The 12028-nt window shown below is 43.3% G+C and overlaps 1 protein-coding gene across 2 annotated transcripts in view; it reads right to left on the bottom strand.

Moving 5' to 3' along the window:
- The window catches only part of SMYD2 (SET and MYND domain containing 2), a 55778-nt gene that overhangs the window by 7465 nt on the left and 36285 nt on the right, over window positions 1-12028 (bottom strand). For both annotated transcript variants that reach the window (XM_005540829.4, XM_074036488.1), the window contains 4 exons: window positions 11119-11179; window positions 10276-10400; window positions 4510-4577; window positions 1517-1619 (listed from right to left, as the gene is read on the bottom strand). In XM_005540829.4, coding sequence (XP_005540886.3) covers window positions 1517-1619; window positions 4510-4577; window positions 10276-10400; window positions 11119-11179 — 357 coding nt within the window. The remainder of the gene's footprint in view (window positions 1-1516; window positions 1620-4509; window positions 4578-10275; window positions 10401-11118; window positions 11180-12028) is intronic.

Raw genomic sequence — 12028 nt, 5'->3', positions numbered from 1 at the left:
ACTGGACACGTTGCAGCTCACCCTGAAACCCTGGGGAATGGGGTTTCTCCTTCTCTGAAGCATAAGTAATCCCTAAAGCACTGAATTCCCAAAAATTAGGTTACTGCATTTCAGATCCAGGAGAACATGAGGGCAAAAGGAAACCGCAGCCACCCCTGCCCTGCCTCACACTGCAAGAGCCTGCCGATTATCTCTGAAATGACTGACACACACTGCAACATACGGAAGCTTCCAGAAGATGGCGACAAAGGCCACTCCAGTACCACTGCTCACAGCCAGACTGTGCCAGCCTAGCTGACAACCGGCTCATCTCTGCAGTCAGCCCACAGGCACACTGGAGCCGGGTGATTGCATTCTGACTGGCTGCAATTAACCTGTTTAAAGAAAGGCTTCAGGGCAGTCTCCGCAAGACCTTTGGAAACTCAGACACCCCAGCCGAAAAGGGACACGCCCTCATCATGATGGATTTAGCTGAAGGTAGAAGGGCCAACCTGCACCTTGGGCTTCAGCTCCCAGGCAGCTGTGGATTAGTGAGTGCCTTCCAGAGAAGGCAAAGCACTTCTCATTCAGCACACTGACAGTTACACTTCACACTTCAAATACCCAGGCGTGTACCGTACAATAGCATTACAAATTGCTAAACTGACATTTAACCTAAGTGCGTGATTACAAAGTTCCTAAAAACTCACGTGTCTTGCTGGGAATTTACTTAAGAACACAGAGCATACTACAGCAATCCACCAGGCCGGCCCTTCCTAGGTGAGACGTCTCATGAGGTAGTCAGGAATCACACACGGGAAGGGAACAGGGAATCGCTGAGTAGGTGATGGGAAAGCTGGTTCACTCCTCGTTCTGAAGCTGAGGAGGGAAGCTAAGGTGCCCCTTGGCCACAGGCTGCCTTGACTTCTATTACTGCATATACCTGGACATTCGAATTAGATTCCTAAAAAGTGAACTGCGACCTTAAGTTCAGATGTGGAACTAATAGAACATGAAATGCTGATGTGTCACTTGCAGTGCCAGCTCTTCAGCTATTGCTGTGCCGCTGGCTTTCTTTTGCTTTGGACCTTCGAGGGATGGTGGGAAACAAGCAAGAATTCACGAAAAAAAAAAAATACAATAAAGCTCAAGCTCAGTTGTTTGGCGATAGGGATACAGAAACTCTGAAGAGAATCAAAAGTTTGACTGAGGTCATTTTGGTAGTAAATGTCTTCTTTCTCTGTAAATCCCTATAAAGTTTTGTGAGAAATCTGACTCAAATTTATTATTTCCTGTTTTTCTTGACCAGAGATGGAAATGGTGAGCACCAAACAGAAGCCCCCAAGTGTGGGAATCTAAGCTACAGGTCACAAACCTGATCACCGACTACTGGAGAGCCTGGGGGCGGACGCAGCTAAACTGCTGGAGGCACTCATAGCTCATTCAGTCAAGTGACACTGCACGGATCTGTCCACACTGCCTTTTAAAAAAGTAGTCTCAAGCCCCCTGCTGCGGCCACCCATAGCCATGAACTCACCTCCTCTCCCGGCTTGATTTCCTGTACAGCTCTGACTTCTGCCAGGGTCCCTTTGTAGGTCACAATGACATTGGGGCAACAGCTATGATTCATCAATGCCACGCTGTCAGTCAGAAGAGAAAACCCAGTTTTTAAAAATGAGATAGGCAGACTGTTTAGTCTCCTTCGCTACTTACTTGCTAAGTCCGAGGAACTGAATCTTTGCAAGACATTTTTTAAAAAATCTAATAGTTGGCTATCATATTCTAAGAGGCTGTTCTGCGCGCACTGATAATCCTATCTACCATCTAAGACTTTCACCATATGAAAAACTGAAATCCACAATTCACATACTATCTAAGCCAAAACCAAAAAACACACAACAGCAAAAACAATAAATGCCACAAATATTCCTTCCTGATAGAAGGCGGCTCTCAGAGCCCAATACCCACAGCTAACTGCTACTCCACTACACATTGTCAAAGACAGGTGTGTTGTCGTTTTCAAGCAGTTTTTGTATTAGTGGATTATTTCTCACGTTTTTTTCAGATGTTGAGAAATGCCAGCTTCCTAAGGGAGGAAGGGGGTGTGCTCCCCTGAGAGACCCGGAGACACCCGTCTGAGTTTCTCTGCACCTCAATTTCCTCATCTGGAAAATTGGGACATTACTGCTCCTGCTGCTCACTGTCTGCTTTTCAGGGACAGCGAGAAGGAGAGAGAGAGATTCGCCTATGCGAGGTGCTTTGAGCTTTCTGATTATATCAAGGTCAAAGTTCCGAGAACAGAAATTTCTAAACTACAGGGAAAAAGTGCTTGATCTCTGAAAATGCTGCCTTTGAAATCACAATGCCGATATGATTTCAGCCCAAAGGGATTTCTTCCCCCAATTAAAACTGCCCAGAAACTGGGGCTCATGCTCTTACGGACGGGCACTCACAGCCATGTGTGTCATTGCTCTGGTGGCCCATGTCACCTCCCTGACTCTCCAGAGACCACAGCCCCTCTCCTGCGTGCTCCAAGAACACAAAAAGGGAAAGGGGTTTCGAAGTCTGATGAGGATGAACTGCCTCAGGCTGGTTATGGCCAAGGGCACTCCCCCACCTCCTGGTTGCTAAAGGCCTAAGCAAAGTATGTGGTTGGCCTGGTGCCTGAGATAAACAGGTAGCAACTTCCTGGTCTTGACCTTGGGGAGGGCCACCTCTGCACTTCACCAAGGCCCACTTGGCTTCCTGGAAAGTGATGCCCAAGGAATCAGGCCCTAGGAAATCAAATACACAAATGCATCAAAGGGCAGTTGTATTAAAATAAAAGCACATTTCTAAAACCATCTTGCGGAAGTATTAAATAGTTCAAGGCAGACTCAGGTATCTTTTTAACGAAGGTGGGGGAAATGCACTAAGGCCAAGACCCTAAAACAATGTGTGTTCTTGGTATCACAATTCTGTTGGCAACCACTGACAGGTGTGAACCCTCAAAGCACCTCTTTTTTTTTTTTTTGAGATGGAGTCTCGCTCTGTCGTCCAAGCTAGAGTGTAGTGGCGCAATCTCAGCTCACTGCAACCTCCACCTCCCGGGTTCAAGTGATTCTGCTGCCTCAACCTCCTGGGCAGCTGGGATTACAGGTGTGTGCCACCATGCCCAGCTAATTTTTTATTTTTAGTAGGAACGGGGTTTCACCATGTTGGTCAGGCTGGTCTCCAACTCCTGACCTCGTGATCTGCCCGCTTCGGTTTCCCCAAGTGCTGGGATTACAGGTGTGAGCCACTGCGCCTGGCAGCACCTCACTCTTAATCTTTTAGTCTTTTAAGATATTGAGAACAGAGACATTCCATAGTTCATTTCAGTTCTAAAGGTGTCAATACGCGCCTTCTTCAGTGGGTCCAACGCCCTCTTTTTCTCCTGCCTTTTTCCAGGGGCTGAAGTTAAAAAAAAAAAAAAAAAAAAAAAAAGCTTATTTCTTCACTACCAGAATTCCAACTGCAGATGATACCATTTTGGCCCCAAGGACAAATATTACATGAATAAACTTTTAGTCTCTCTGGTTCAAGTAAGCCTGTGACAGCTGCTCATGAGACACAGACCGTACGTATTCTTCTCTTTCTGACCTACACAGTGCACAACGTCTGGCAGAGACGCACAGAGCTGAGGGCAGGCACATCACGCAGGGCAAATGCATAAGCGTTAAGGGTCTCCTACATATGTGGCAACCTCCTGCCAAAGACCCCTGCAGCATATGTTAAGCAACCTCCCTCTAGATAGAACTCATCTACAATGTGGATTAATTTGGAGGCGGGGGATGCATGATGAATTCCTTGGCTCTACCTGTGAAGCAAGGGTTTGATTTCAGGGGCTGAAGCATTTTGGAAATACTCATTCCATGAGACAGACAAAGGCAAAATCATTCTTGGCAATCCATTAAAGTCAGATCTACAACGATCTCCATTTGTCAACTGGCTAGCCTTTGTTGAATTACTCAAGTATTCTTCAAGTCGAGAGAAAATCCTACAGTTCTTTGAAATTTTTCTCCGGCCCACTACTTCAGTATATTCTCCCTCCAAATTGTGCTGTTTCTGTACTGGTATTTATCAAAAAGGACAGATGGAGAGGAAGCTCATATATTCTGTACTCAAGCCTGTGGCCAAGTCTTGGTTGGCAATTAATGTTTCACTTTGAGCATAAGAAATGCAAAGATTTCCAGAACCACAGATAGGCAGAAAGCAAATTTCTCAGCAGGGCATGGGCTGTTTCTTCTATGCACACTATCAAATATTCTTTAATAGCAGCTCTCTGCCTAGCAGGACTTAACAAGCAACTGTTCTCTTAACTACTACCTTTGGATCCTTAAGTGTAGGGGAAATATTTTGAAACTTGGCAGATTAAAAAGCTGTTTTAATTCACTTGGAGTTTCATGTCTGCCACATGCAGTTAGGTGGGTTATTTAAAAATGAAAAAAAAAAAATCAAATTAGTGTTAAGTAAGTAAAAAGGAAAGAAATGAGGTCAAACTCAGCCTACTCAGGAAATATCGCTGATCCCAAATGAGAAAGTTCTTCGTCTTCAATTGTGAAGCCATTACAGTTAACCTGTGGCGAGAAAAAGAGAGAAAGAAAAAAAATGAGCTGGAGCTTCTCTCTGGGTAGAGATCATTTTTTTAAATTTTGACCTTTAACAAATTAGGAAGATGTTTTGGTGTAGTGGTTTTAAAACCTTTATTTTGCCCATGTTATTGTTCAAACAAAATGTACTTATCGGTTCCATGCATAAACAAACAAGCAGAACTGATTGCATCCCTTAGCGTAGCCTACCTACCATGTGAATACAGTGGCCTACGCATGCCAAAGACCCCCAAGACTCTGAGGACTGACTTTTGCATACTTGCATGGGAGTTAAGATACCTGGAGTCTAATCTCAATTCTGCTACAGCTCTGTTGTATGATCGTGAGCCTATCACTGAATCACTGTGTCTTTAAAGAAAAGAATCAATCTGGCTGGGCATGATAGCTCACGCCTGTAATCCCACCACTTTGGGAGGCTGAGGCAGGCGGATCACCTGAGGTCGGGAGTTCGAGACCAGCCTGACCAACATGGAGAAACCCCAACTCTACTAAAAAAAAAAATTAGCCAGACGTGGTGGCGCATGCCTGTAATCCCAGCTACTCGGGAGGCTGAGGCAGGAGATTATTTGAACCCAGGAGGCAGAGGTTGCGGTGAGCTGAGATTGCATCATTGTACTCCAGCCTCAGCAACAACAGCAAAAATCTGTCTCAAAAAAAAAAAAGGAATTAATCCAATGCTCATCTCATAAGGTGAGGTGGCAATATGAAGCCCTTATTCATCTAATCTAATTGCTATCCCTCTCTCTGTTAGGGAAGGCAGAGGGATTGAGGGCTTAAAGCAAAGGCACTGATACCTTGCCTTTCAAGTCTCAGCCAAATCAACTACAGGCCACCTTCTCATTCTTTAAAAGAAATGTGCGGGGCAGCTGGCTCACGCCTGTAATCCCAGCACTTTGGGAGGCCAAGGTGGGTAGATCACCTGAGGTCAGGAGTCTGAGACCAGTCTGGCCAACATGATGAAGCCCTGTCTCTACTAAAAATACAAAAATTAGCCAGGCCTAGTGGCATGCACCTGTAATCCCAACTGCTCCAACTACTTGGGAGGCTGAGGCAGGAGGATCACCTGAACCTGGGAGGTGGAGATTGCAGTGAGCTGAGATTGCACCACTGCACTCCAGCCTGGACAACAGTGTGAGACTCTATCTCAGAAAAAGAAAAAAGAAAAAAAAAGAAATATTGCATAGAAAAATACCAAGGGCAACTTTCACCATTCTGGAAGCCTAACTTAGAGCAAGCAGGCTGAAAATGAGGACTATACATGTCTAACTTATGTACTGCTCTATAAACTCATTCTTTCCACAGATATGTCCTGGTAGCCCTTATATGCTGGGCACTGGGCACAGAAAGACAAACAGAAAGACAAACAGGTTGAAAATTTGTGGCGTCAAAGAACACCAGACTATTAGAAGACAATTCAGTAGGTGATCTTCATATGTCTCTAAAATTTCAGTGCTGGAAGAAAACTACTTTTCCTCTAAAAAGTCTACTTTTTAGAGGACGAAACTGAAGTCAGAGAGGAACAATGATTTGTCTACAGTCACAAAGCTACTTGGTGACAAAGGCTGAGACCCCTGCTTGTCCCACGCTGCTATGAAGTCTCTGTCCGTGAGGCACTCACACTGAACAATTCCAACCCACTCTCTTCTGCACTTGGAGACACTGAACTGTTACAATTCAGGTCAACAAATGGGCTTTGTAAAACTAGCATCCTCCGAGCACTCACTCTGGGCCAGGCACTGTGCTAGGTATTTCAGATTTACCATCTCATAAATCTGTAATATCACTATAGCATTACTACAGCAACTCATTTTACAGATGTGAAAATTGAGGCTCAGGAAGGTTCAATGATTAAGTGACTTGCTCAAGGACATGTAAATGATAAGTGGCAGAACAGGAGTCAGAATTCAATTCTTACAGCAGCTCTGGTTTCTTCACACTGTACCATGGTTCCTTCTAAAACTGGTCAGATCTACTAAAGGCTAATGTGGTTATTGTGCTTCACGTTAAAGGGCCAAACGCAGTGGCTTGAAAACCTTGGCATACAAAGCGATAAGAGCTGAATGATGGGTATGACTTGCAGTATTCACAATTCAACATAAAAAGCAGAAAATGGGAGAGTACTGTGGGTTAGTAAAATAATACACAGCCTTTGAAATCCTGAGGGGTTGGGCGTTTGTCAGTAGAAGACTTAGCATACTATTTTTTGTGCCAACTCCAAGTACCCTGACCAATTCTGTCATACAGACATTGACAAACAACCATTAACCAATGACCATTAACCAACACTAGGTAAGAGTAAATTAAAATTTTCATTCATTCAACAAAATTACCAGAGCATGACCTGTATCCTGTATTACAGTGGCTTCTAAAGGATCTGTGTATCATCTCAGACTGAATACTAGCACGCCTCAGCAGTGTCTGGTACAAATGTTTTCAGAATGAAACAATGAATCAGACAAGTTTGCAACAGTTTTCAAAACTGAGCTACGGACAGCTTCTGACTACTTTGGGAGACGAGATTCTTGTTTCATTGCTTTTTCAGTTCCTCCTCTGCAGCAAGCCCACTTAGACCAGTCGATGACTCCAGATTCCTTCAGACTCAATCACTTTATGACCATCAGTCCCTTTATTCCCTCCCCCGCTCCTCTTACTATGGAAGACTGTGTGTGTTTCTTCATAAGCTAAGGCTTCCATGAGCCTAAGAGTCATTACTTTTCCTTTCGTGATGGTGTTTAAGCCTACTTACATAGCAATTTTCCTGCCAGCTTTCCCTCCCTTCTGAAATATCCCTAGAGAAAAAAAGTGAACTTATGTGTTAAGAAAAAATGCACGGTCCATGGTCCTTTTGCTGAAGTCAAATCAGGCGTAAGAACCTTGCTAAAGCTATTCTCATAATTAGCATTTAGACTAGATGTCGGCTGCACACCAAAAATACACTTCCCAATCATACATATGTTCCCAGTGATTAGAACACACCTCGATGCTGTCAAAGATGTGCGGTCACCTTTTGCTGCCAGCTGCTGCCAGGTCTCGAGGTAACCCACAACAGCCTCCCATGGACCGGACGGTGGAAAGGGCTCAGGGGCTGGAACAGCAGACACGTAGCTGCCGGCTGAGAGGTGGGACCGGTGGCATGTGACTACAGCAGCACTTTGCATTTTTGCTTTGGAGTTTTCTTTGGGGATAGTAAATGCCCCCTTTCAAATTTACATATGAAAAAAGTATATGTGTGTATATTTGTGTGAACACATATAATCTCAAAATGTATACTTATTTGATAAAGTCAGTAAAGGAATTAATTCTCTGTAGTCACGTATGTGTATACGTGTGTATGTATATGTGTGTATATATACACATTTTAAAGGTATACGAATGTCCTGAATTTTCTGAGTCAGTCCATATTTCAAAGAGTCAGTCACTTTCACCACAAATATACTTCTACTTGTGAGATCGAGTGACTTGATTTTTGGTTATGAAAATGTGGTCCTATAACTACTGCGTCAACATTGAGAAATCCTATCAGCATGCATCACTGCGTTAGAGGAAAAGCTATCTTTTTCCATAGCCAGAAAAGTAGATACTTTATGTTTACTTCATCTCTCTGCTTTCTCATATAACCACACTTCATCTAATCCAGAAAAAAATTATGTATTCGATTTTTCAGAAAATGTAAGAGAAGTCGATTCCTCACTTCCCATTGTCAGCCAAATCTACTGTCTCGGGATACTTAGGAAAGTACAATATAAACCCAGGATAATATGAAAATTACAAAGGTCTTTTATTCCTTCTACCTTAATACTCAAAACTTGAAGCCACTTTTTTACCTACAAGGAATAGCATATTTTTCTGATTATGACACTCACATAACTGAAATATATCTAAATAAACACAAAGTTTATAAAAGAATTCAATAAATTGTTAATAGTGGTTCACAGTTGTGGGAAGCTGAGGTGGGCAGAAGTGATGAATGACTCACTTCCTTTTTTTTTTTTTTTGCTCTTTATAGACAGGGTCTCACTCTGTTGCTCAGGCTGAAGTGCAGTGGTATGATCATAGCTCACTGCAGCCTTGAACTCTTGGGCTCAAGCGATCCTCCTACCTCAGGCTCCTGAATAGCTGGGACTACAGATACACGCCATGGTGCCTGGCCACTTTCTTTACGTCTGTAATTCTTAAAGTGTGTGCTTTTTGCCTTTTTCTCCTTCTTAGCATGCTTTTTGTAAGTTATACATGCTCATTGTAGAAAATTCAGAAAGTTACCCAGTAAAAAGCCTAAATTTTCCCCCAACTCAGAAGACAACTGTGAACTTCCACTTAATCTTTAAGTTATGTATGTTTTCATATTATACCCTTTTTTCATACTGCTTTGATACTTAATGTTATGTCATCAGCATTTCTCACACCTTTAGACAGTCTGTGAAACGTAACTTATAAAGGTTATGTAACCCTCCATCACATGGAGATGCCATTATTTATGTAACCAAACCCCCACTACTGGCCATTTATAGTATTTCCTTTTCCTCTTTCCTTTTCTTCTTCCCTTCCTCCCCTCCTTCCCTCATTCGTTCTTTCTTTTCTGCCTTTGGCTTTTAAAAGAATCCTACAATGAACAATTTGTATGTACGTCTCTGTCCATGATTTCTGATTAGATCCTTAGGACAGATTCCTGCAAATAGAGTTACTGGGCAAAGGGTGCATTAGGTAACGCTTATTCTATTCTAAGATAAAACCATGGAAGTGTCCACTTCATCTCTTTTACACATCCGGAGATTGATGTAGCTTCTTGCTCCCGTGGAGCAGAACTCTAGTATTTCTCTGGGAAGGTCACTTTCAACTAGATGCCCAGTTTGTAGAGGAAATCGCAAAGGCACACGGGAGAGAGAAATCCAATCTAGTAAGTCAGGCCAGGAAGAGCCACCCTCACAATAACAGGAAGGCTGTACGTTCCCCGAGGCATGGCCGCTGCACCCTTTCTTCTCTCCTCCTAACAATGCCCAAGTCTTCACCTTGCCAGTGGCCTAGTTTCCAAAGCTGTAATCACTTTCAAATTGCTCTTGCTTAGAAACCTAAGTTTTCCTTAGATCTGATTTCGGTAAGCCTAGGCTTCTCTAAAACAAGATTTCTTAGCCACCGTCAGGAAAGACTTCCCATACCTAGACCCACTCGGGCTTCTCTCAGCAGTGACTGCCCTTCCTCGGGCCATCACAAAGGGCCCTCCTGTCGGGGCACCTGTCTTTGCCTCCGCTCTAACAGTGCAGCCTTGGTTAGAGTGAAAAAACACTACAGATAGAACAGAAGGTTCAAGAGAGTAAAAGTTAAATTTAATGTAGGAACTTCAAATGATCTTTTCTTTGCAAAGAGCTTAAAGTATGCCAGAGTACCAGGGCACTGACAACTCCTTTGTTTTCATGAACTCTTTGTGAGGCAGAGGCAGAGGCGAATTTCCTACACTCCACCCATCAATGAGGGCCAGCAGAGAGGACCTTGATCTGCTCAAGGTCACCAAGCAAGGCTATGGCAACACAGGGTCCAATTGGCTCAGAGCTTCGTTGTCAGGAAGATGTCATCGTTCTATTTGCATTCATCTTCACTGAGTGCGTGCTGGGGAGAGGTGCCTGGAGAGGGAAAGGCCAGACTGAGTGTTACCTGCTGTCGGCATCCTTACCTGTGCAAAGAGTACTACGAGGCTATCATTGTCGGGGAATTCGAGATGCTTGGAGTAAAAGTGATGGAGAGCAGCAATGTCACTCTGAATCAAATCCTTCTTCTCATTGTCTAACTTATCCAGATCTGTGGATAAATAATCCATTATTCTCACCTGGTAGAAAACACAGGATTTCTAGCTACATCCTATTGTTGCTGTAAATGATATAGAGAAAGGAAAGGGCGAAAAAAAACCCCAAAACTAACATGTTGAACCCCCAGAGAACATTCTTCCCCATCACTTGGTTTAACTGACAAACCCTAGGGAAAGAAAGCAAGCCATTTCTTCTTCCTCTCCCTCTGATGACTAGAAGTCACTCAGGACATGAGATTTCAACTGACTGTTAGTGACAAGGTCAGGGATGAGTAGCCATGACTCATAAACAGCTTCAGCCTAGTCAAGGGCCTCCCAATTGGCCCAGGAATCTGGGCCACAGTCAAACAACTGGACAACCCCTGATTTCATGGCTTTCAGTAAAAACATCAGCTATTTACAGGACTGCAATTCAGCAAAGATCCAAAAATATTCAGCATGCCAAGAGGGCCAGCAGGAGGTAACTCAGGGTGCAATAATTCCTCTTGGGAGCTCCTACCTCCTTTAATTATTTCCTAACAATCCTGTCAACTCAGAAGGAAAAAGCTAAAAGTGCTTTTCAAAACAGCACAAAAGTCAAAATAAAAACTAGTAATGAAAGAAATCACTACTCCTCTGAGCACAGGCTAGGCCGTCCTCGCTTCAATCCTGCCGAACCCATGTGAAACCTGTGGCTGAGAGAACTGCATGGCTGGTCACAGAAAGACTTACGTGATTCAAACTCCTTCACGGCTAACAATTTTTCCGAAGGTGTTCTCTCTGGGTGGATTTTCTAGCAATTGGGGAAGACATCATACAGATTTTTTAACAACCAGTGTAGAAAGTGGCACTTTCACTTTTACATCAACATAAAGAAAAAGTAACAATTCTTAAGGAAGTAAAACGGGCACCCAAGGACTCCACCACCAGGGCTCTCCAACAACCAAATCCAAAGACTCTTCTAAAGTGCTTTTTAAAATGTCTACTGCGTACCTAACACCCTGATAATACTATGCACACAGTAGGCTCAGAAATGCCTGTTATGGGAAAGAACAGGGCCGGACAACAACTTTTTAGGGTCTTTACTTAAAAGGACTGGGTCTACAGACAAACCATCCTATTTATTATTTCGCCTTCTAAAAAGGAACAAAATCAAACCCCCCATCCATTTTACACTTTCTTTAAGCATAGGCTAAAATGATCTCAAATTCTGTGTTTCAAAAAGAACACTTTTGGTTGTATCTGTGAGCCCAGATTCACTTTAAACGTGTTGCTGGCTTTGTTCTAGACACCCCAAGAGGAGCTAACAATAGTAAACCCGCTAGGCTTTGAGAACATGAATAAACTTGGTGTTGACAAGAGTTCAAAGGCAGAGCTCAGGAGCTGGCCCAAGGCCGTGTCTTTGTAATCTGGCTATTCAATTTGGGGATACAGGTGGTCTAGCAGGGCACGCTCACCTCCCTAGTTAACATGTTAAGCCTCCCCTTGGTAGTTTGGTAGCCTGTCTCCCCTAATCCTTTGCAAGCTACTAGAATACAAATGGTCTGTTTTTTTAATCATCAAGTCCTATAGAGATGAAAAGATGGGCAGGTAACTTTCATTTAATACACTATTAGTAGTAGTAGTAATTATAATAAAAGTT

Source organism: Macaca fascicularis, chromosome 1 (assembly GCF_037993035.2).
Source record: "Macaca fascicularis isolate 582-1 chromosome 1, T2T-MFA8v1.1".
Taxonomy (NCBI): Eukaryota; Metazoa; Chordata; class Mammalia; order Primates; family Cercopithecidae; genus Macaca; species Macaca fascicularis.
This window is presented reverse-complemented; position numbering and strand designations above follow the sequence as displayed.